Below are 25,480 nucleotides of genomic sequence, written 5' to 3'. Positions count from 1 at the left end.
AGCATTACAGAATGCTGTAGATAAGCCCCTGATGACGGTGGCCTTAGCTCATATACAATTTTTGGGGTGAGAGATTCCCTTTAAAGAGCAATACAATCACCAAAGAAGGCTAAAAATAACATTCAGTGCTGACTGTTCATATTTTAAATTCTGGGCCCCATTTAGGAGTTATGTGTTTAGAAAAGTGGACCTGAAATGTAGCCTATTATATAAAATGACAATTTCAGACAGAATTTCCCCTCCCCAGGTCCAGTACTCTCTGAGTCTCCATTACAGCTTTGGCTTCAGTGTTTTCAGAGTCATATCAACTGCTCACATCACCGCTGCAGCCAGTCACTGAACTCAGCAGCTCATGCTGACGTAGATGTTGTGAACCACAGTGATGATGTGAGTGGTCGATGTGACATCGCCACTATAACCAAAACACTGAGATGGGAGCAGAACCAGAGAGCCTAAGCTGGATTCAGGGAGAGGGAGTATTATCTGAGTTTGTTATTTTACATAATAGGTATGGAGTCCAATTTTCTAAAAGTGGAAAATTCCTTTAATAGACATGGTCTCCCTTTGTGGCTCTTCATCATCCACCATGGTAGAGAGTGGTGACAAATAGAACCTCCCCCTGGGTAAGACCTGTCCTGTAATCACAGACAGCTTATGAGTTATTCCTACAATATTAATCAGAGGTCAGTGTCTTAAAATACTAAAAGAAATAAAATAGTGAAATACAATCAGTTTCCAAAATTGCTGGCACCTGCTATCATTCCCTGACAACACGCATGGCAGAGGCTGCTGCCTGCCTCGCTGTCCAGGCAGTTTTTTCATTGCAAGCTGCACATGCTCAGTAGACTCCTGCTAACCCTTTATAATGGGTATCCTCACCATACTTTGAAGTGAGCCCAGACGTGTCTCTCCTTCTCAGCTCTGCTCTGGAGACCTCTAGTAGTTCACCGAGCAGGTGAAGAGTAACTAGGTAACTGTGCATGGAGATTACAGTGGTCACATGGGCATCACTGAGCTGGGACCATCTGAAGGCATTGTTAGGGTACGTGAGAGCGGTTATTAGACTGCATAGAGGTTGAAAAAATAATATATATTGGGATAACCCCTAGAATTTGAATGGGTATCATGTAATGCTTCAATATCCCTCTAGTGACACTTAAAAATTGATCTCTTTCTTAAAAATTACAGCTGAATCCTAGCAGTCCCAACAGGGGACACTATTTGATCAACTTATTGTCAAAATACCCTCCCAAGAAGTAAGATCTCTTCAAAGCAGAGGTTGCTTTCAGCCCACACCAGCTGATCACAGGGCGATAGTTCTGTAGCTGAAACAGCAAAAAGGGGAGATACTGGTGAGGTATAAGGCTGCAGTCAGATGGCCATGTGTTCTCTCATGTGAGAGAATTGGCCGATTATACAAATGACTGTCGGCTGATTTGACTGCCTGCTCGCATTGGCAATACTGAAAAATTGTGACAGTGCATGTGCTTGCAGTCAGCAGTCACATAAAGTAACTGCAGACATTTGTCCCAACTCTGGAGAGCTGTAACAACTCCTCCTCTCTGCATTGTAGGATGAGTTTTAAGATGGAAAAGCTTTCTACATTTTTTATTTCACATTTTGTAAATGAAAAGAAAAAAAAATGCACTAAATTAATGGCAACCATGAATGATGGAATGGGCAAGTTTGTATGGTTTAATTAAGATTTCTTAAAGGAGTCTGTGTCATTAACTCAATTAAAGGACTTTATTCTGGATGTGTGTGTTTTCATACAGTGTAACTATGGGGGTTAGTAATGGGGCGTCTTATTGATGCCTCTCCATTACTAACCTCGGGGCTTGATGTCACCTGACACTACAAAGGTGACATCAACCCCCCCAACTCTCACTCCACCACTCCACTTGCCACCCGTATAGGGCAAATGGGAAGAACAAGGATAAGTGCAGGAATTGGCACTACCTATTCTATTTGTATTTACTGTATGTAATCCATCTATTCCATGCTGTCGGCTCCTGCTGTGATTTTACACTACACAGCTGCTGAATTGCCAGCTTTTCATCCATCTATCTATTATATATATAGTACAGACCAAAAGTTTGGACACACCTTCTCATTTAAAGATTTTTCTGTGTTTTCATGACTATGAAAATTGTACATTCACACTGAAGGCATCAAAACTATGAATTAACACATGTGGAATTATATACTTAACAAAAAAGTGTGAAACAACTGAAATTATGTCTTATATTCTAGGTTCTTCAAAGTAGCCACCTTTTGTGTAATAATTATATGGGTACTACGGAATCTGATAGCATGGGACAAAGCCAGTCTGAGAGCGAAGTTGCAGCAAAAGATGTATTTACTCAAAAACAGTAATGTAGACAGAACTAACAGATATTTCTGCAATTAAAACGAGGTCCTCAGCTCTATATAAAAAATAGCCAACAGGATAGCGAACAAAACATAGTACATATCATATTCCTGCAATAGTAACGAGGTCCTCAGCTCTATATAGAAAATCACAACAAACTGAGTAACACGACCGCTAATGTGAACCAGTCCAGCAAGGAAATGATGTGGAAGCAAACAAGACACTTAAACGAGGAAGTCCAATAAGATTATTAGTGCAAATGCACACAGTACTTCAATGATGAAGTCCAGCAAAACTTGCTCACACGTGCGCACAGTACTTGTTAGTAGGAGTCCAATAGTTCACAGATGGTGCGTTATGTGAATGATGTCCTGGAAAAGAGAGGACGAGGGGAGAAAGAGGGAGAGCGCTATCTAAGCGTAGTAGATGTGTAGATTTTTCTTGGAGAGAAAAGCACAGCTTGAATCTTGCTCAACTGGTGTGGTTGTGCAAAGAGGCACAACACTGGGAAAAGTTTTGTAAACAAAGGAGATCCTTCCACTGCTGCGCAGCCTGTTGCAGCAGTTCCAGAGAAGAGAGGTAGCTGAATGGAGTGAGGCAGACCACCGAGTAGTGAGCAGCAGAAGCAGGGAGTTAACCAGCAAACAGGCAGATGCTCAGGAGCCAGCAGCACAAAATACTCAACACAAGACTCGAACTTAAATAATCAGGACAGACAGGAAGTTCCATGACAGGGCGAGATCCAAGACTCCATCTTGGATCAGTGCGAACAGACAACAGGAAAGTCCAGAATCCTTACATTTTGCTTTGATGACTGCTTTGCACACTTTTGGCATTCTCTTGATGAGCTTCAAGAGGTAGTCACCGGGAATGGTCTTCCAACAATCTTGGAGGAGTTCCCAGAGATGATTAGCACTTGTTGGCCCTTTTGCCTTCACTCTGCGGTCCAGCTCACCCCAAACCATCTCAATTGGGTTCAGGTCTGGTGACTGTGGAGGCCAGGTCATCTGGCATAGCACCCTATCACTCTCCTTCTTTGTCAAATAGCCCTTACACAGCCTGGAGGTGTGTTTGGGGTCATTGTCCTGTTGAAAAATAAATGATGGTCCAACTAAACGCAAACTGGATGGAATAGCATGCCGCTGCAAAATACTGTGGTAGCCATGCTGGTTCAGTATGCCTTCAATTTTGAATAATTCCCCAACAGTGTCACCAGAAAAGCACCCCCAAACCATCACACCTCCACCTCCATGCTTCACGGTGGGAACCAGGCATGTAGAGTCCATCTGTTCACCTTTTCTGCATCGCACAAAGACACGGTGGTTGGAACCAAAGATCTCAAATTTGGACTCATCAAACCAAAGCATGTCCATTCCTTGTGTTCTTTAGCCGAAACAAGTCTCTTCTGCTTGTTGCCTGTCCGTTGCAGTGGTTTCCTAGCAGTTATTTTACCATGAAGGCCTGCTGCACAAAGTCTCCTCTTAACAGTTGTTGTAGAGATGTGTCTGCTGCTAGAACTCTGTGTGGCATTGACCTGGTCTCTAATCTGAGCTGCTGTTAACCTGCGATTTCTGAGGCTGGTGACTTGGATAAACTTATCCTCAGAAGCAGAGGTGACTCTTGGTCTTCCTTTCCTGGGGCGGTCCTCATGTGAGCCAGTTTCTTTGTAGCGCTTGATGGTTTTTGCCTCTGCACTTGGGGACACTTTCAAATTTGTCCCAATTTTTTGGACTGACTGACCTTCATTTCTTAAAGTAATGATGGCTACTCTTTACTTAGCTGCTTTTTTCTTGCCATAATGCAAATTCTAACAGTCTATTCAGTAGGACTATCAGCTGTGTATCCACCAGACTTCTGCACAACACAACTGATGGTCCCAACACCATTTATAAGGCAAGAAATCCCACTTATTAAACCTGACCCAGCACACCTGTGAAGTGAAAACCATTCCCGGTGACTACCTCTTGAAGCTCATCAAGAGAATGCCAAGAGTGTGCAAAACAGTAATCAAAGCAAAAGGTGGCTACTTTGAAGAACCTAGAATATAAGACATAATTTCAGCTGTTTCACACTTTTTTGTTAAGTATATAATTTCACATGTGTTAATTCATAGGTTTGATGCCTTCAGTGTGAATGTACCAGTTTCATAGTCATGAAAATACAGAAAAATCTTTAAATGAGGTGTATCCAAACTTTTGGTCTGTACTGTATATATATATATATGACACTGACATCTATATATCTACCTATCCTGTGTATATACTGTGTATCTATTCTATCCTAACTTGTCACTCTGTGATTTTACTGTATATGGCACATGAATTTCCGGCTTTTATTCTATCTATCTATCTATCTATCTATCTATCTATCTATCTATCTATCTATCTATCTATCTATCTAATATATATATATATATATATATATAAGTAATGTGTGTGTTAGGTGTTGGGATTCTCCTGCTGCACGGGATAGATCCCAAGCCTTATCTGCCTCTGCGATCTCCCGTTCAGGTTCGGCCGCTGCGGGTGCTGCTGAGCATAGACGTCGGTCCCAGCGTCTTACTCAGGCTTGTGGTGTTCGTTTGGTTACTGCTGGCCATCCAGCCAAGTCTATGGTAACCAGTGATAGTAAAGAAATAAAGGTATTACATAGCAACATTGTCAAAATTCCATAGATATTAACATTGCCTATACTGGATATATATACGCCCAGCCGTAAAACTTTGAATGCAATGGGAATGTGGGAAACCACATAAGAAACGACCAAACTGGGTATTAATGCAACAAAATCTTTATTGAAAATAACCACAAATAAGTAAAACGCTTAATAAGGCTCAGGACAGAGAATGGAACAAGGTGCTAAAATGGTGGCTGTACACCTATAGAATGGCCACCATGTATAGAAACCGTGCGGACCCGAGCCCAACAGCTACCCACTCCAATTACCATCCAGTCAATATCCTATACATTATAACCCCATGGTCATCTAAGACCGTGCAACTCCAACTATCTATGCCTGGAAACCAGGACTAATCACCGCAATAGCGGTCGGGAGTGTACCTGTAAGCAGGGGGATGTGGAGGAGGAAGCCAGGACCGGTCACCGCACGGACACCCGACGCGCGTTTCGGAGCGGAAGCTCCTTCGTCAGGGGGCGTGTCGGCTCACTCCGGAAGCGGGGTTTAAATATGTGTGTCTCCTTGATTGCCGGGACGAAGGCCGGATGTGACGCAGGCGTCGCCATGGACACGGCGGCGCCGGGCGGCGGCGGCGTCATGTGGGAGGCCGCCACACCATGGCAACCATCACAACATGGAGACGCCGCAAGCCGCCCAGAGCAGCCGAAGCCAGGCGCGCACGCGTGCAGACCACGCCAGGGCAATCAAGGGGCACCTTCATAAGATATACAGTAACAATACTTAAAGGGACCTCCCTATCTTTAGATGTATGCATGTAGCCTCAGAAAACAGAAAGAAAAGGGAAAATAAATGTGGGGAAGAAGAAGCTAAAACCTAGTGGCCTGCACCATTAGGAATGTATATATAAATACAAAAGAAAAAAATATAAAACAAAGAACCATACCACATAAATACCCATGCTAAAAGTGACTCTAGACTGATGACACATATGTATGCTAACTCTAATAGTATAACCGTTTACAATTATATATTGTGAAACATTACAAAATATGTGTCAAACACGAGGCAAAAAAATACAAAACAAACCCCATAACAGAGAAATGCAACATATATAAATATATACATATATATAAGAGATACTATAGCACTATTTCTTAAGGCCACTGTTTCCATCAAATAGCGGTCTTCATTCGCTTGACTCTCAAATTCAACGAAGACCAAGGACGCAACGTCCCTTTGCAGCGACATCACGCATGGCCAAATGCTAACGTATCTAAATAATAAAAAATTAAAAAGTTAAAATCAAACATAGTGGCCATAAAACAGGGGACAAACCACCCCAATTAGAGTACTGATTAAATGAGAGATCACAGAAAAGGTGCAAAGCTGATAGTTTCATTTAACCCAATGGGGGTGGATGGTATTCAAGGTCCACATCCATCGTGTTTCGAGTTGTGCCAAACGTTGGGAGATGTTGCCCCCCCTGATGCCCGGTTCAAGCATGTCTATCCCTTTCACCCGTAGGCCCTTACTGTCACAACCGTGATGGGACCTAAAGTGCCTGGGTATTGTTTTTAATGTGCTAGGATCAAGTGCAGTAACAGCTGCTTCTATACCAAGCACATGTTCCCGCACCCTTATTTTAAGCTGACGAGTTGTCAGCCCCACATATATCAGGGGACAGGGGCAAACCGCGTAATAGATCACATTTTTGGATACACAGGTAATAGACTTCGTAATTTTAAAGCTCTTTTGTCCTGATGAATCGGTGAACGTGTCGTCTCGAGAGATATTGCAGCATGCAACACAATGCCCACACGTTCGACAGCCACCCCTGGGTAAATGACGTGGATCATTCAAAAATGTCCTTGGAGAATACTCAACAAAGTGGCTGCGGACTAAGTGGTCACGCATGTTTTTAGACCTCCTAAATGTAATGGACGGTCGGCTGGGCAATAGTTTTAACAGTGTTGCATCTGTTCTAAGTATCGGCCATGCTCGTTCCAATGCCTGTCTAATTGCTCCCGCCCTTGAATTGTATTTGGTGACAAATCTTACTGCTTCAGAAGTGCTACCACAAATCTGGCCACCATAAAGCAAGACACTCCTTTTGCTATGTTTAGCCCTTAAATATGCTCGCTTAATGGACCGATTGCTGTAACCCCTGTCTTTGAAACGTGACCAAAGGTCCCTTGCCTGTGATTCAAAATCCGAATCAGTAGAACATAAACGGCGTAGGCGTAAAAACTGCCCAATAGGGACAGCACGTACCATATGAGTGGGGTGTGAAGAGGTCGCATGGAGCAGCATATTTGAAGCAGTAGGTTTTCGATAGATAGTAGTTTGCACTGTATCCGAACTATCTCTTTGTAATTTCACATCTAGGAACTCAATGTTTGATCTATCACATGTCGCTGTCAGCCTTATATTACAAGAATTCTTATTTAAAGTGGTCACCAATTCAAAAAAGGACTGACTGTCACCCTGCCAGATAATGAGAATGTCGTCGATGTAGCGCGCCCATAGAAGGACGCGCTCCATAGACGACAGACCCTCTGACAAAAGGAGGTCCCTCTCCCACAGCCCCAGGAACAGATTGGCATAGGAGGGCGCAAAGGCCGCCCCCATGGCTGCTCCCTGGAGCTGCAGGAAGAAGGACCCCCTAAAGGTGAAAAAATTGTGCGTAAGAGCGAAACTGAGTACCTCTAAAAAAAAGGAAACAAAATCAGGGGACAAACTAGATGTGGACAGAAAGAACCGGGTGGCAGCCAGACCATCACAGTGGCGGATACTCGTGTACAATGATTCCACATCTATCGCCCCCATCACCGTGTCCGCCCCCAAGTGTAGATCATCCACCCTTTTTAATAATTGATTTGTGTCCTTCAAAAACGAGGGGAGCTCCTCCACCAACGGTTGTAAGACCGAGTCAATCCACTTGTTTACCCTTTCTAAGTAACTACCATTACCTGACACAATGGGGCGTCCTGGTGGTGTAACCATATCCTTATGTGTCTTAGGAAGTAGATAAAAAGTTGGTACTGTTGGTTCAGTCACCACAAGTGCTGTGTATAATTCTCTAGAAATGACACGATCCTCTACACCTTTATCAAGTATCCCCCTGAGTTGTGAGCAGTAGGCGGACAAGGGGTTGAACGTCAATTTTTTGTAGCACGTAGGGTTCAGTAGCTGACGCATAGCCTCTTTCACATACATGGCTTGCGGCCATAATACAATGTTACCCCCCTTGTCCGCCGGCTTGATCACAACCCCAGGAAGGTCCCGAAGCTGTTTTAGCCACTGTCTCTCTTGTCTAGAAAGATACTTAGAACAGATGCAACACTGTTAAAACTATTGCCCAGCCGACCGTCCATTACATTTAGGAGGTCTAAAAACATGCGTGACCACTTAGTCCGCAGCCACTTTGTTGAGTATTCTCCAAGGACATTTTTGAATGATCCACGTCATTTACCCAGGGGTGGCTGTCGAACGTGTGGGCATTGTGTTGCATGCTGCAATATCTCTCGAGACGACACGTTCACCGATTCATCAGGACAAAAGAGCTTTAAAATTACGAAGTCTATTACCTGTGTATCCAAAAATGTGATCTATTACGCGGTTTGCCCCTGTCCCCTGATATATGTGGGGCTGACAACTCGTCAGCTTAAAATAAGGGTGCGGGAACATGTGCTTGGTATAGAAGCAGCTGTTACTGCACTTGATCCTAGCACATTAAAAACAATACCCAGGCACTTTAGGTCCCATCACGGTTGTGACAGTAAGGGCCTACGGGTGAAAGGGATAGACATGCTTGAACCGGGCATCAGGGGGGGCAACATCTCCCAACGTTTGGCACAACTCGAAACACGATGGATGTGGACCTTGAATACCATCCACCCCCATGGGTTAAATGAAACTATCAGCTTTGCACCTTTTCTGTGATCTCTCATTTAATCAGTACTCTAATTGGGGTGGTTTGTCCCCTGTTTTATGGCCACTATGTTTGATTTTAACTTTTTAATTTTTTATTATTTAGATACGTTAGCATTTGGCCATGCGTGATGTCGCTGCAAAGGGACGTTGCGTCCTTGGTCTTCGTTGAATTTGAGAGTCAAGCGAATGAAGACCGCTATTTGATGGAAACAGTGGCCTTAAGAAATAGTGCTATAGTATCTCTTATATATATGTATATATTTATATATGTTGCATTTCTCTGTTATGGGGTTTGTTTTGTATTTTTTTGCCTCGTGTTTGACACATATTTTGTAATGTTTCACAATATATAATTGTAAACGGTTATACTATTAGAGTTAGCATACATATGTGTCATCAGTCTAGAGTCACTTTTAGCATGGGTATTTATGTGGTATGGTTCTTTGTTTTATATTTTTTTCTTTTGTATTTATATATACATTCCTAATGGTGCAGGCCACTAGGTTTTAGCTTCTTCTTCCCCACATTTATTTTCCCTTTTCTTTCTGTTTTCTGAGGCTACATGCATACATCTAAAGATAGGGAGGTCCCTTTAAGTATTGTTACTGTATATCTTATGAAGGTGCCCCTTGATTGCCCTGGCGTGGTCTGCACGCGTGCGCGCCTGGCTTCGGCTGCTCTGGGCGGCTTGCGGCGTCTCCATGTTGTGATGGTTGCCATGGTGTGGCGGCCTCCCACATGACGCCGCCGCCGCCCGGCGCCGCCGTGTCCATGGCGACGCCTGCGTCACATCCGGCCTTCGTCCCGGCAATCAAGGAGACACACATATTTAAACCCCGCTTCCGGAGTGAGCCGACACGCCCCCTGACGAAGGAGCTTCCGCTCCGAAACGCGCGTCGGGTGTCCGTGCGGTGACCGGTCCTGGCTTCCTCCTCCACATCCCCCTGCTTACAGGTACACTCCCGACCGCTATTGCGGTGATTAGTCCTGGTTTCCAGGCATAGATAGTTGGAGTTGCACGGTCTTAGATGACCATGGGGTTATAATGTATAGGATATTGACTGGATGGTAATTGGAGTGGGTAGCTGTTGGGCTCGGGTCCGCACGGTTTCTATACATGGTGGCCATTCTATAGGTGTACAGCCACCATTTTAGCACCTTGTTCCATTCTCTGTCCTGAGCCTTATTAAGCGTTTTACTTATTTGTGGTTATTTTCAATAAAGATTTTGTTGCATTAATACCCAGTTTGGTCGTTTCTTATGTGGTTTCCCACATTCCCATTGCATAACCAGTGATAGGCAGCGGTGACCTGACGGTCTGGATTATAAATCCAGAAATCACCTTACTGAGCATGTCTGAGGTGGGGCGTCTTCCTATTGGTGGTTGGACGTCTCCGGCTCTGGTGCTGTGGCAGGTTCGGATTGGTCCGCGGTCGATGACTCAGCCGACTGGGCGTGAGTGTTTGGGGTGGAGCCTTTTGCATAAAAGACCCCCAATGGCACCCTAGTATCTTTTGTGTGTGGCTATGTGAGTATAGACCCTACCACTCTGTATACAAGTGTCGTATGTCTGTCTAGCTTTGGGACTGTACACGTCGGCAGGCAGCTAGCATCAGTGGGGGCAATTAGCCGCTTGGCTTAGCATTTACCTACATGTGTGCGGTTAGCACAGTAGAGTTTCAGAACAAGCTCAACACTAGTCAGGGTATTAAGCTCAGCATCTGTTTTGATTCTGTGTGCGATTGACACAGCTCAGGTGCAGTGCGAGTTCAGTTCATGTGCTTGTCTTGTGACGTTTAACAGGACAGAGCACTTAGTCCTCGTTTGTGGTATTCCTTCCTGTGGAGTAACAGAGCTTGGAACTCAGCTTCCTGTTCACACTGAGTGGCGTTAACCCAGTGTATACAAGTAATCGCTCGCCGTGTGTTCCGTCATTCCTCAGTAGCAGCAGTTTAACATCTCTGCACAGTGGACCCCGGGTTGCGATTGCACTTTATTATTTATTTTATTTAGTGCAATCCGCCAAGCCTAAGAGTTTATGTGTGTATGTGTTTTGATGAATATTTCCTTTGAAAACTATGTGTAAATGACATAGAGAATTGCTGTATGTTAAAATCGCATTGTAATTGGATAGCAATCGCACTGCATTCGGATGTCAATGCTAGGAGTGCAAAAAATCGGATTGTACTCACATGACACTCGTGTGACTCCGGCCTAATGCTCACTGTCGCCATTTACTTCATTGTTTCATTCTAAGTTGTTTTTTTTCCCCTTCTGCTGCTTTTCTGTATAAGTTCAATTAAGATATATATACACAATATAAATATGTACATTTTCAAATGTATCTTTTTGGTCTCCCTTTAATTATTAATTTTCTTTGTTAACATTTTTAGATTTGCCAGGAGATGAAGATGTAAAAAGGTAAGCTTTTATAAACAACTCTGGAGGATGTAGTGATTGTCTGCACTGCCGCATTGTGTAATCCACCCGCATATATTCTATAAGACAGAACTGGAATTGATCCCATGGCCAGGAGACTTATGTTGGGCTGCAGAGTTCACATTTTTGTAGTAGCATTGTTCAGGGGAGGACATAGACATTATAGGGTCCCATTGCAAAAGTTTCAATTGTAACCTCTCCACCCCCCAAAAAATTAAAAACAATGATTGTAGCTAATATAATCAGAACATAAACCATAAATGTATGCTGTAAATTAAAGCAAGCGAATAAACATAAAAATAAATATCATAGACAAAGCAATGTTCCAAAAAAGGATACAAATCTAACCTTGTAGTTTAGCTTTTAATGTTTTTTGAAAAAATATGTAATCAATGGTGTAAGAGAAAACAAAAGCTAAGGTAGGATAATGGGCTCTTCACCTCTCAGGCCCCATAGCACATGAGTGGTCTGTCACTGCCTACTGCTACTGTTATTACTTTACTGTCCTATTTCTCATGAATCTTTCAGAATTACTTAAACGGGTTTTCTAGTTACAAAAAACCTCAACCTTAAAAAACAAACTAACCTTTATTCACCCTCCCCGGGTCCAGTGCTGAGTCTCCGCCACTGCACCTGGTGTCTGTCATTGTCTGCAGGGCTGTCGATGTGACATCAGTGACCTGTGTTGGGACCAATTCTTTTTGATCTTTTTATTTATGACTAGAGATGAGCGAATATTTCGATATTGAGTTCAGCTCACGATTGCCAAATTTGCAATATTTGCCCATTTAATTGCCGAATATAGCCGAACACACACAGCACAAAAGCCTGTGTTTCCCACCCTGTGTGACAGTGTGGGAACCACCTGCATAGCGCTTCTGATCGGCGGAGAAATTATCCCCACCAGTCAGAGAGCCGCGGTTCCCACGCTGTCAAAAGGCAGCGTGAGCGCTCAGCTGTGACCGGAGGTATGAAGCTTACCTCCGGTCACTGGTGTCGGCTTGATGGGACTACAGCTCCCATCAACTGACACCTGCTGCCGCTAATAACAGTGAGAGCAGGAGCTGCGTATGGGAGTATTCATCAGCCTCTCCTGAGCTGTAAATAAATAATTAAAAAAACCTGCCTGTGTTGCCCTGTATTTTTGATAACCAGCCAGGCAAAACTCACAGCTGGGGGCTGCAACCGTCAGCTTCAGCAAGGCTGGTTATTAAGAATAGAGGGGTCCCCACACCTTATTTTTAATTATTTAAATTAATCCTTTAAAAAAACGGTGTGGGGTCACCCCCATTTTTGACAACCAGCCTTGCTAAAGCAGACAGCTGAGGGCTGGTGTTCTTAGGCTAGTAAGGGGCCATGGATATAGCCCAGAAAATGCGCATCTGGTGCCTTACCCAGATCTTCCTCCTTGCCCTGTATCGCTGGCAGATGGGGTTCATATTTGTAGGGTTGATGTCACCTTTGTATTGTCAGGTGACATCAAGAAAGACCACAGATTACTAATGGAGAGGCGTCTATAAGACACCTATCGATTACTAATCCTATAGTTATATGGTAAATACACAGCCAGAATAAAGTCCTTTAGTAGAAAGAAGACTAAACACAGTTTTCCATTTTAATTAAAAATAACAAACACAGTTATACTCACCTCGTTCTCCTGTAATAAAACTAAAATAAAAAAACAAAAATATCCCTCACCTGTCGGTCGTTCTGTCCCACGCCACAATCCATGTCTGGAGGATTAATAATTTTCAACCTGGACGGTGCCAAGATGCACCAGAGGCTGAGAACCACTGGTGAATGAGCTGCTGCCGTGAGAATTTCTCACCGTGATCGGTGGTGAAGTTACTGAGCTTGACCTGCACTGACCTCATCACTGACATTTTCCCATGGTGCTGAGGTCAGGTAGTTTAGCCCTGCAGGGACGCAGCTTCAGTGACCGGAGGACACTTTCCTTTCCAAAATGTTTCTTCCCTGAACAAATCCATTTTGCTCACAAAAATTTCCTATCGGGGATTGCTCTCATTGTATGAGCTGGGTGGCCGATGTCTGCTTGCAGCAGGAAGTTACCACTGACTGATTTTCTGAACATGGATGTATGAACAACTCCCAAATCTACATCTCCTGACAATTCAATGTCTAGAAGTAGCATAGTTTTATCAGAGTAGGAAGCAGTGAATTTAAAATTAACATAATTCATATTCAGATAATTAATGAATTTAGGTATGGCCACTATGTCCCTCTCCATATAAAAAGGATGTCATCAACATAGCGGCCATGCCACATCAACTGATCTCCAAATGGGTTTACATCAGAATAAACATGACATTTTTCCCACCAGGAAACAATTTAGCTAAGGAAGGCGTGACTATAGACCTCACTGGGGCTCCCTTTGTTTGTAAAAAATATTCCCTATCAGACTAAAAGAAAATGGGTGTCAATAAATACCCCACTGCCATTACAATAAAATATTTTAAATCTTATAAGTACTAAAACTGTTTAAATGATACTCCACTGCCTGCAGTGCAAGATGGTGAGGCATACACGAGTACAGATTAATGACGTCACAGGCTATAAATACACATTATTTATCCCACTTGATGTGGTTCATAGTTCTCAACACAGTTGTATCTTTTATGAAACTGGGAGTTATTTGTACCAACAAACACAAGTGATCACCTACCCACGAGCTTAACCCTTCATTAAGGGACCCAATCCATGCTATAATGGGATGTGGTGGTGGAGGAAACATCTATTTGTGAATTTTGGGTTGTCCATGGAAGACAGGAAGTTGCTGGATATTCCGTTATAATCAATTATTTTTCTTGTATACTAAAGATATGTAATTTCCCTCCTTTTTCTATTAGGTTGTGAAGAGTTTTTTTACATGTAGGATTTTCAGTTAACTTTTTGTATGTCCTGTTATTATCAAGAATTTTATATACCTGTCTTGCACACATTTCTTTATTCATGATCACTACTAGTTTTGTTTTTTTATTAACTTTACTGTATAAATTAATGTTACTTTTCAACTATCATTTGTAGTATATCAATTGCAGTACTCCTTGATTTTTTTTTAGAGCGGTTAATAATAGGGATTTTTTAAATTGACACTAATCAAATCCTATTTCCTTCACCATTATTTTACTATTCTAATTCTTGTAACACAATTGTTGTTCTCTGAAAAAAATGTCTCTTGGTTGTAAAATTTCTTGAAAATTTGTTAACATCAAATAAATCTGAAATAAGTCAAAAGTTTGATCTGGAACAAAATTTAGCCCTTTGGAAAGTGCCTCATATTGTTCCTTAGATAACATGGTAGGATTAAGAACCACTACATTTTTGTCCATATTAAAGTCATCCTTTCCAGTTTCTTTTTCCATCCGTTTTTCCATTCTTTCGTCCCCTCTTCCTTTTCCATTTTTGAATGGCTCATTATCATTGTAGACATAACTTTTCCTGCTTTTAGAAGAATCTTGACCTTGTCCTTGGTTTCTTTTTTGATTTCTAAAAACTTGATTTTGATACATTTCTCCTTCCAAATGCTATTTTCTACTCATATGCTTTATTATTTTTATAATGAAAAGTATCAGTCTGAAATTTCCTTTTTTTTTTAACTTGCATGATAAATTTTTCAAAATTGTGCAAATTGTCTCTTAATACTTATCCTCATAGTGTTGATGTGAAGTGAACTTGGTAGCTTTGATTTTAATGTCCTCTTTTTGTTTTTTATATGTATTAATTTATTTTTCTCATTTCTTCTCCTCCTTCTTCTCCTTTCTGTTTAAAAGCTAACATTGATTGTCCCTGCTCTCCCTGCCTGCAGTCACCGTACTGGTCTAGGGCTGCTGTCAATCAATTTCACGTTAAGGTGACTAATATTCTGGCATGTGTGGAATATTGCCCTACCTATACACACCAGGTTGTGGACCATATTGTTGTGGGAATGCTCGGAATGAGCATTGGCCTTGATTGAGAGTGTTCACGACATTTTTGCCCAGCTCCAAAAAAGGTGTGATAGGGCGAATTGACCTGCCTTTCGTCAAGTTCATGACAAGCAGTGACATTCCTTACATCACAAATCTTAGTCCAGTCCCTGACTGGAGTAAGATTTGTTGGGAAGCACACATGGAGGTGCCAGACACTTGGTCCCTAACCTGATTTATTAAGTGGTGTGTGCCACATTAGTGAATCAGGCGCCTCGCAATATACCCTGCCTCCTCATAAAGATTGGTGTGAAAGAATCCAGTCCTGAATTGGAGCCGGGGTGCCACATGTTAGACCATGGCTCTTTTTGGCAAACCCCTGTATCCGTTTTTTAACAGATACAACACGTACCCATTATAAGAATAAGAGAACCATGAGTCAGAAAATAGCCGAAAGAGTAAATCAAGAGTACAAAATTTATTGAAAACACATAATTTGCATATACATAGTATTACCATATAAGAAGAAGTGACAAATTTGTGACTAAATCCATTGGTACAATGGTGACCTGAAAACACAGTCCGGGACAGTAACACAATAGATTGTTAACTCATGAACATGCAGCAAATGTGCTGTCAACACGTGCACATGAGAATATTTGCTGGCATCAAAACGGCCTGGCTTAATAATATCAGCGCATGAATTCGTGCTATCATAATAGCCATAAGCCAATGTGCACAATGCAAAATACAAAAATTTAATTACCCATGTGGATTGGAATGAAGGTCCCGTCTGGATCCCGGCCGCTGGAAGCTGACGGCGGGGGACGTGACAGACATCGGAATGTGAGTATGTAGTGTTTTGTTTTTTTTTACTTTTACAATGGTAACCAGGGTAAATATCGGGTTACTAAGCGCGGCCCTGCGATCCAGCTGATCCAGCCGATCCAGCGGTGACAGCGGGTGATCAGCGACCAAATAAAGGTCCTGATCATTCCCTACGACCAACGATCTCCCAGCAGGGGCCTGATCGTTGGTCGCTGTCACACATAACGAGATCGTTAGCGGGATCGTTGCTACGTCACAAAAAAGCGTGACGTTGCAACGATATCGTTAACGAAATCGTTATGTGTGAAGGTACCTTAAGGCCACCACCATCAGGGGCTTATCTACAGCAGCATTCTGTAATGCTGTAGATAAGCCCCCGATGTAACCTGAAAGATAAGAAAAACGATTTAGATTATACTAACCCAAGGGTGGTCCCGGTTCGGGTCCGATGGGCGTCGTGGTCCGGGTCCAGTGCCTCCCATCTTCATGTGATGACGTCCACTTCTTTGCTTCCTGTCGCGGGTCCTGCGCAGGCATACTGATTTGCCCTGTTGAGGGCAGCGTAAAGTACTGCAGTGCGCAGGCGCCGGGCCTCTCTGACCTTTCCCAGCGCCTGCACACTGCAGTACTTTGCTCTGCCCTCAACAGGGCAAATCAGTACTCCTTCGCAAGAGCCGCGACAGGAAGCAAAGAGGACGTCATCGCATGAAGATAAGAGGCGTTGGACCCGAACCGGGACCACCCTTGGGTTAGTATAATCTAACTTTTTTTTCTTATCTTTCAGGTTACATCGGGGGCTCATCTACAGCATTACAGAATGCTGTAGATAAGCCCCTAATGGCGGTGGCTTTAGCTTACAGGCGAAAAATCGGGTGACAGACTCCTTTTAATATGGGACACAATTCACACCATCTCTAAAGATGACCTGAGATTTATTACCCGACGTGACCTTCTAACTTTAAGTCTTCCAAGGGGACGTAACATTCTCAGGACACACACGGATCAAACACTGATGCAAGACATTTATGACACCGGCACCATTGTTTTCACACACGTGCTTTAACACAGTGTGCATGAGGCCTTAAGTGTGTGGCTCTCTATCATATTCCCATTCCTAGAGAATACCAGCCGATAAGATCTGACTTCCTAATTCTCAGTTCTTACTATTAATGAGCAGCTGTTCTCTGCATCTTTTCCAGTCCTATCTTTGAAGAGGACACTCCATCAGTAATGGAGATTGAGATGGATGATCTTGACAAATGGATGAACGACATGAAGAACAGTAAGCACTTCATACACATTTCTGTATGATACATTATGTCTGTGTTTGCTTCATGTTTTTATATCACTTATTTCTATAGGCACCCGTAATTTTGCTTTTGTTAGATAGTAGATTACTATGCTGTGAGAAGGAACTCGTCTTTATTGTGTTCCCAAATGATCACTTGTTGAAGGATAATTCTGACTCTTACCATATAAGCTAAAAATATTAATGTATCCTCTTACTGGAGACAACATATTGACTAGTTCACATTCAGAAAAATGTGATATTTATCACAAAAATAGACAAAAGCTTCCAACATTGATAGTTTTTACTTTTTTTTTTTTTTTACAATATATCATCACATTTTGGTTACAACCACACAGGTTTAATCTGCAGCAAAATCCAAAATGACAATATATGCACCAGATCTAGCATATTTTGTTGTGGAACTGTTGCAGATGCACCATGACTTTCAACCTTGCATTGTGACTGGTGAATTCTACAAATTCATTGTCATAAACTGACAATCTGCAGAATTTATGTCCATATTGCAGGTACATTTTGTACAGTTAAAGGGAAGCTATCATCTTACTTATTATTTAAATCATGATTTTGTGTTACATGTATTTAAGAAAATATCTATTAAAAACTAAATTGGTAATCTTGCAATTCTCACATTGACCACTGGAGCTATTTTAGCCTCATACTGCCTGTCCTTTTCAGGAAGAGCTTTCAGCAGGCTTCTTATCAGCAGAGGCAGGATCAGAATGATAGGCCATGTGCACACGTTCAGTATTTTTCGCGTATTTTTCGCGTTTTTTCGCTATAAAAACGTGATAAAAACGCGAAAAAAACGCTAACCTATGCCTCCTATTATTTACAGTGTATTCCGCATTTTTTGTGCAAATGTAGCCTTTTTTTCCGCGAAAAAATCGCATCGCGGAAAAAAAAAAGCAACATGTTCATTAAAATGCGGAATTGCAGGGGATTCCGCACACCTAGGAGTCCATTGATCTGCTTACTTCCCGCACGGGGCTGTGCCCACCATGCGGGAAGTAAGCAGATTATGTGCGGTTGGTACCCAGGGTGGAGGAGAGGAGACTCTCCTCCACGGACTGGGCACCATATAAGTGGTCAAAAAAAAAGAATTAAAATAAAAAATAGTCCTATACTCACCTTCAATGTCTTCCCGCCTCTCCACTGCACGCTGTCGCTTCGGTTCCTGTAGCTGGTGTGCGGTGAAGGACCTGCCGATGATGTCGCCGTCTTGTGATTGGTCGAGACCGGTCATGTGACCGCTCACGTGACCGCGACGTCATGGAAGGTCCTGCGCGCACACACCAGCTATACGGAACGGACGCCGGTGAGGAGATCAGCTGTCTGCGGGTGAGTATAAGCATTTTTTTTATTTTTTTTTATTATTTTTAAACATTCTATCTTTTACTATAGATGCTGCAAAAGCAGCATCTATAGTAAAAAGTTGGTCACACTTGTCAAACGCTATGTTTGACAAGTGTGACCAACCTGTCAGTCAGTTTTCCAAGCGATGCTACAGATCGCTTGGAAAACTTTAGCATTCTGCAAGCTAATTACGCTTGCAGAATGCTAAAAAAAACGCGAAAAAAACGCAAAAAAAACGCAAAAAAAAAAAATGCGGATTTCTTGCAGAAAATTTCCGGTTTTCTTCAGGAAATTTCTGCAAGAAATCCGGACGTGTGCACATACCCTTAGGTCACAGCTCTATACACAACTAATAAAACTGATCCAAGTTTAATAGGCAATGTTACAGCTGACCCTGTTCCCGCTCCCTTCACAATAACCATTAGATGTTTCAGTACAAAAGATAAGATTAGGATCTATTCCTTGTGGCTATGAATGTGTTAAGAAAAAATGGATGAGTGGGCATTACCAAAGTTGAAGGATTAGCCCACCACATGCGCATATATGCATGCAATACATATACAGAGAAAAGCTAGCAACAGTGGGAGCATATATGGGGTGAATAAATACTTTTATTTATATCAAATGCCCCAAAATACCAAAAAATAAAAAACACAAGAAAGCATGAAAAAACAAGGGGAAATCCATAAAAAGATAAACCCTCCATGCTGTGTCAAACCTACCCACATAAAACAAGAGAAATTTCTCCAAAAAATGGATACCGAGTATATCAAGCATAAAATATGGGCATTAGTAGTCAATATACACTCACCGGCCACTTTATTAGGTACACCTGTCCAACTTCTTGTTAACACTTAATTTCTAATCAGCCAATCACATGGCGGTAACTCAGTGCATTTAGGCATGTAGACATGGTCAAGACAATCTCCTGCAGTTCAAACTGAGCATCAGTATGGGGAAGAAAGGTGATTTGAGTGCCTTTGAACGTGGCATGGTTGTTGGTGCCAGAAGGGCTGGTCTGAGTATTTCAGAAACTGCTGATCTACTGGGATTTTCACGCACAACCATCTCTAGGGTTTACAGAGAATGGTCCGAAAAAGAAAAAAAATCCAGTGAGCGGCAGTTCTGTGGGCGGAAATGCCTTGTTGATGCCAGAGGTCAGAGGAGAATGGGCAGACTGGTTCGAGCTGATAGAAAGGCAACAGTGACTCAAATCGCCACCCGTTACAACCAAGGTAGGCCTAAGAGCATCTCTGAACGCACAGTGCGTCGAACTTTGAGGCAGATGGGCTACAGCAGCAGAAGACCACACCGGGTACCACTCCTTTCAGCTAAGAACAGGAAACTGAGGCTACAATTTGTACAAGCTCATCGAAATTGGACAGTAGAAGATTGGAAAAACGTTGCTTGGTCTGATGAGTCTCGATTTCTGCTGCGACATTCGGATGGTAGGGTCAGAATTTGGCGTAAACAACATGAAAGCATGGATCCATCCTGCCTTGTATGGAGCATCTTTGGGATGTGCAGCCGACAAATCTGCGGCAACTGTGTGATGCCATCATGTCAATATGGACCAAAATCTCTGAGGAATGCTTCCAGCACCTTGTTGAATCTATGCCACGAAGAATTGAGGCAGTTCTGAAGGCAAAAGGGGGTCCAACCTGTTACTAGCATGGTGTACCTAATAAAGTGGCCGGTGAGTGTAGATGTCCCATAACAACAACAAAAAACAGCTGAGAAATGGATGCAAATGTATGACAGCATGTCTTTCATTGTCTGCAGTGTTATAAAAACGGATACATTTTTTCATCCTTTTTTAAAGGGAATTTGTCACCACATTTGAGCTATCTAACCTATTAATATGGGCATACAGGTTGCTGAAAAAGGCCTACCTGTATGTCTCATATCAGATGTCTTGCTGTGGAGAAATCGTCTTTTATCTGTTCATGTAAATGACATCTTTCAGGCTCTGGGGAGGACGGTACCCGGAAAATAATTCTGCCTCCTCACTTCATTATGCTATGCATCGCCTCCCACAGCATCACTCTGTCCCTATGAGATCAGTGATAGTTGACTTTGTGGAGCTTTCTCCCAACTCCCTACTACATCTCTAGAGCTCAGCCACAGTGATCTGGGGGTTCTTCTTTATCTCTCTCTAACCTTGGCCAGAACTGTGCCTTGCCACAGTTTTGTCTCTGAGCTCTTTGGCAAGTTCCTTTGACCTCATGATTCTGATTTGGTCTGACATGCACTGTGTCTGCCTTTCCAAATCAAGTCCTATCAGTTTAATTAAACATAGCTGGACTCCAATGAAGGAGTAGAACCATCTCAAGGAGGATCACAAGGAAATGGATAGCATGTGACTTAAATGTGTCTGAGCAAAGGATCTGGATACTTCTGACCATGTGATATTTCAGTTTTTCTTTTTTAATAAATTTGCAAAAATTTCTACATTTTTTTTCTTCCTGTCAAGATTGGGTGCAGAGTGTACATTAACCCCTTTACCCCCAAGGGTGGTTTGCACGTTAATGACCGGGCCAATTTTTACAATTCTGACCACTGTCCCTTTATGAGGTTATAACTCTGGAACGCTTCAACGGATCCTGGTAATTCTGACACTGTTTTCTTGAGACATATTGTACTTCATGATAGTGGTAAAATTTATTTTATATTACTTGTGTTTATTTGTGAAAAAATGGAAATTTGGCGAAAATTTTGAAAATTTTGCAATTTTCCAAATTTGAATTTTTATGCCCTTAAATCACAGAGATATGTCACACAAAATACTTAATAAGTAACATTTCCCACATGTCTACTTTACATCAGCACAATTTTGGAGCAAAATTTTTTTTTGTTAGTATTAAGGGTTAAAAGTTGACCAGCAATTTCTCAATTTTACAATATAATTTTTTTCTTAGGGACCACATCACATTTGAAGTCATTGTGAGGGGTCTATATGATAGAAAATAACCAAGTGTGACACCATTCTAAAAACTGCACTCCTCAAGGTGCTCAAAACCACATTCAAGAAGTTTATTAACCCTTCAGGTGTTTCACAGGAATTTTTGGAGTATTTAAAAAAAATTTAACTTTTTTTCACAAAAAATTTACTTCAGCTCCAATTTGTTTTATTTTACCAAGCGTAACAGGAGAAATTGAACCCCAAAAGTTGTTGTAAAATTTGTCCTGAGTACGCCGATACCCCATATGTGGGGGTAAACCACTGTTTGGGCGCATGGCAGAGCTCGGAAAGGAAGGAGTGCCATTTGACTTTTTCAATGCAAAACTGACTGCAATTGAGATGAGACGCCATGTTGCGTTTGGAAAGCCCCTGATGTGCCTAAACATTGAAACCCCCCACAAGTGACACCATTTTGGAAACTAGACCCCCTAAGGAACTTATCTAGATGTGTAGTGAGCACTTTGACCCACCAAGTGCTTCACAGAAGTTTATAATGCAGAGCCGTAAAAATAAAAAATCATATTTTTTCACAAAAATGATCTTTTTGCCCCCAATTTTTTATTTTCCCAAGGGTAAGAGAAGAAATTGGACCCCAAAAGTTGTTGTGCAATTTGCCCTGAGTACGCTGATACCCCATACGTGGGGGTAAACCACTGTTTGGGCGCATGTCAGAGCTCGGAAGGGAAGGAGCGCCGTTTGACTTTTCAATGCAAAATTGACTGGAATTGAGATGGGACACCATGTTGCATTTGGAGAGCCCCTGATGTGCCTAAACAGTGGAAACCCCCAATTCTAACTGAAACCCTAACCCAAACACACCCCTAACCCTAATCCCAAACACACCCCTAACCCCAACCACACCCCTAACCCCAATACTCCCCTAACCCTAATTCCAACCCTAACCACACCCCTAACCCTAATCCCAACCATAACCCTAACCACACCCTTAACCCTGACACACCCCTTGTTAGGGTTGGCGGAACGCACCGAATATATTTATTAGATGGGATAGGTGCATTCGCAACCCGGGATCCACCGTGCAGGAAAGAACCTGCTGCTAAGTAAGGCGGCGAAGCAAATTAGAATAAACGAACTCTGTTACTTCACAGAGCCCGTAGTAAAGAGAACTCTGTGCCCTGTTTAGCTCACAGGGGACACAGCTATTGTGTAGAGCCGACAGTGGTCACGCAGTCCAACCAACACGCAGCTCCTCTCCGGTGGAACCGGAATTCTATCGGCTATTAGCCAGCCCTGAATTCACACATAAACTCCTCGCCGGAGGTGCCAGCATTCTAGGGGCTTATTTCAGCCGGGTCCCTGACCACACACAAGACCACACTGGCGCTGAGCTCGTACATATTTGACACTAGCGCATGGCCGTGCGGTCATGAGAACCTTATATAGCTGCAGCACCTACAGGGCCTTCCAAGAAGGACCAATGGAAGGCTGCCACAGAACTTGATCAGGTATAGGACCTTCCTGGAGGACCAATGGAAGTTGCTGCAGTACCTGAGCATGTGACCCTTGATCTCCACTGAGAGATCTTACCCTGGGCATGCTCAGTGTGTGCAAAGCAGGACTTAGTCCCAGAAAAGCCTGCTCGCCACAGATCAGTGCAGGGTACAATAGGAGCCTGGAGAGACAGCAGTAACCCTTTGCACAGTATCAGACCCAGTCAGACGCTGGGACCGACGTCTCCGCTGAGCAGGCTCCACTGCGGCCTATGCAGAATGGGAGACCGCAGCAGACACGGCTCGAGATTCCCTCTAAGCAGCAGCGGGAACTCGACTCCTAACATTACCCCCCCTCATAGGGCCCCCCCTCCTTGAGCCTCGCTACGCTCAAAAGCTGCAATGAGCAGCAGAGCCCGAATGTGCTCCACAGGTTCCCAGGTTCTATCTTCTGGACCGTGACCCTTCCAGTCCACCAGATAAAATTTCTTGCCACGTACCACCTTGCACCCCACGATAGCATTCACCTCAAACTTATCCAAGGATGAACCCGATGTCCCGGCAGATGACTCAGAAAACCGAGACAAATGAACGGGCTTTAAGAGGGAAACGTGAAAAGTGTCGGTGATACCAAGGCGTGGAGGCACAGCCAAACGGTAGACCACAGGGTTGACCTGTTCCAGAACCTTGAACGGGCCAATGTAGCGAGGCACAAACTTAGTGGACTCAACTCGCAGCCTGATGTTACGGGCGGAGAGCCACACTAAGTCGCCAGGAGCAAAGGTCAGAGCGGGGCGCCGGTGTGTATCAGCAGAAACCCTCATTCTCTCCTTGGAGGCCCGGATGGCATCCTGTGTGCGGTCCCAGATGTCACATGCCTCCACCGCCCAGGTTGCCACCCTAGAATCGGTGGATGACACGGGCATGGGCACAGGGACACGCGGATGCTGGCCGTAATTAAGGAGAAAAGGAGTCTGCCCAGTGGAATTGGCTACGGCGTTGTTCAAGGCAAATTCCGCCCAGGGTAGCAAAGATGCCCAATCATCCTGCCTAGCAGAGACAAAATGTCGCAAGTATGTCACCAGAGTCTGGTTGGTCCTCTCTACCAACCCATTCGTCTCGGGATGGTATGCAGAGGAGAGATTCAACTCTATGCTGAGTAAACGGCAGAGCTCTCTCCAAAACCGAGACGCGAACTGGGGACCCCGGTCGCTGACAATTTTATCATGCATTCCATCTAAACGGAAAATGTGCTTTATGAATAACGCCGCCAAGGCCCGTGCAGAAGGTAACCGTGGAAGCGGCACCAAGAGCACCATCTTAGAGAAATGATCGGTGACAACCCAGATAACGGTGCAGCTACGCGACTTGGGTAAGCCCACCACGAAGTCCATCCCGACCATTTCCCAAGGCCTGTCTGCCATCAGTAGGGGGTAAAGCAACCCAGCAGTCCGTTGCCAAGGAGACCGATTCTGGGCGCAGGAAACGCACGCCCAAATATAGTCCCCGACATCACGGGCCATATGAGGCCACCAGTACGTTCTCGCCAAAAGCTTGGATGTCATTTTGGTCCCAAAATGCCCACCCACTCTGGACGAGTGAGCCCAAGAGAGAACCTCCGGTCGCAAAATCGCTGGCACGAAAGTCTTGCCCGGGGGCACAGACTTTAGCGAAACCGGAGCTACAGTTTTCAGGCTCTCAGAAGGGACAATAAGCCGAGGCTCCTCCTCCTCCTCCTCAGATGACACTACAGAGCGGGAGAGAGCATCGGCGCGAATGTTCTTCTCCCCGGAGAGAAAATGAAGAGTAAAATGAAACCGGGAGAAGAACAGGGACCATCTAGCCTGGCGAGAATTCAGCCGCTGGGCCGTCTGTAGATATACCAAGTTTTTGTGGTCAGTGAAAACCTGGAAGGGAAAGCGAGCTCCCTCCAAGAAATGTCTCCACTCTGAGAAAGCCAACTTCATGGCTAGCAACTCCCTGTCCCCGATGGAATAATTCCTCTCCGCCGGTGTGAAGGTCTTGGAGAAGAAGAAGCATGGATGCTTCCGACCTTGAGCATCCTTTTGGAAAAGGACTGCTCCAGCACCAATGGATGAGGCATCCACCTCCATGATAAATGGTTTATCTACATCGGGGCGATGTAGAATGGGAGCGCTAGCGAAGTGTGACTTAACCGAGAGGAAGGCCTTGGAGACATCCTCTGACCACAACTTGGGATTTGCTCCCTTCTTGGTGAGGGCAACCAAGGGAGCTACCAAAGTTGAG

General features: G+C 43.6%; 1 protein-coding gene across 1 annotated transcript in view; it reads left to right on the top strand.

Moving 5' to 3' along the window:
* The window catches only part of TMEM154 (transmembrane protein 154), an 81,617-nt gene that overhangs the window by 28,477 nt on the left and 27,660 nt on the right, over positions 1-25,480 (top strand). The window contains exons 3-4 of the mRNA XM_077279354.1: positions 11,335-11,362; positions 17,334-17,416. Coding sequence (XP_077135469.1) covers positions 11,335-11,362; positions 17,334-17,416 — 111 coding nt within the window. The remainder of the gene's footprint in view (positions 1-11,334; positions 11,363-17,333; positions 17,417-25,480) is intronic.

The sequence above is a fragment of the Ranitomeya variabilis genome, chromosome 1 (genome assembly GCF_051348905.1).
Source record: "Ranitomeya variabilis isolate aRanVar5 chromosome 1, aRanVar5.hap1, whole genome shotgun sequence".
NCBI classification, from domain to species: domain Eukaryota; kingdom Metazoa; phylum Chordata; class Amphibia; order Anura; family Dendrobatidae; genus Ranitomeya; species Ranitomeya variabilis.
This window is presented reverse-complemented; position numbering and strand designations above follow the sequence as displayed.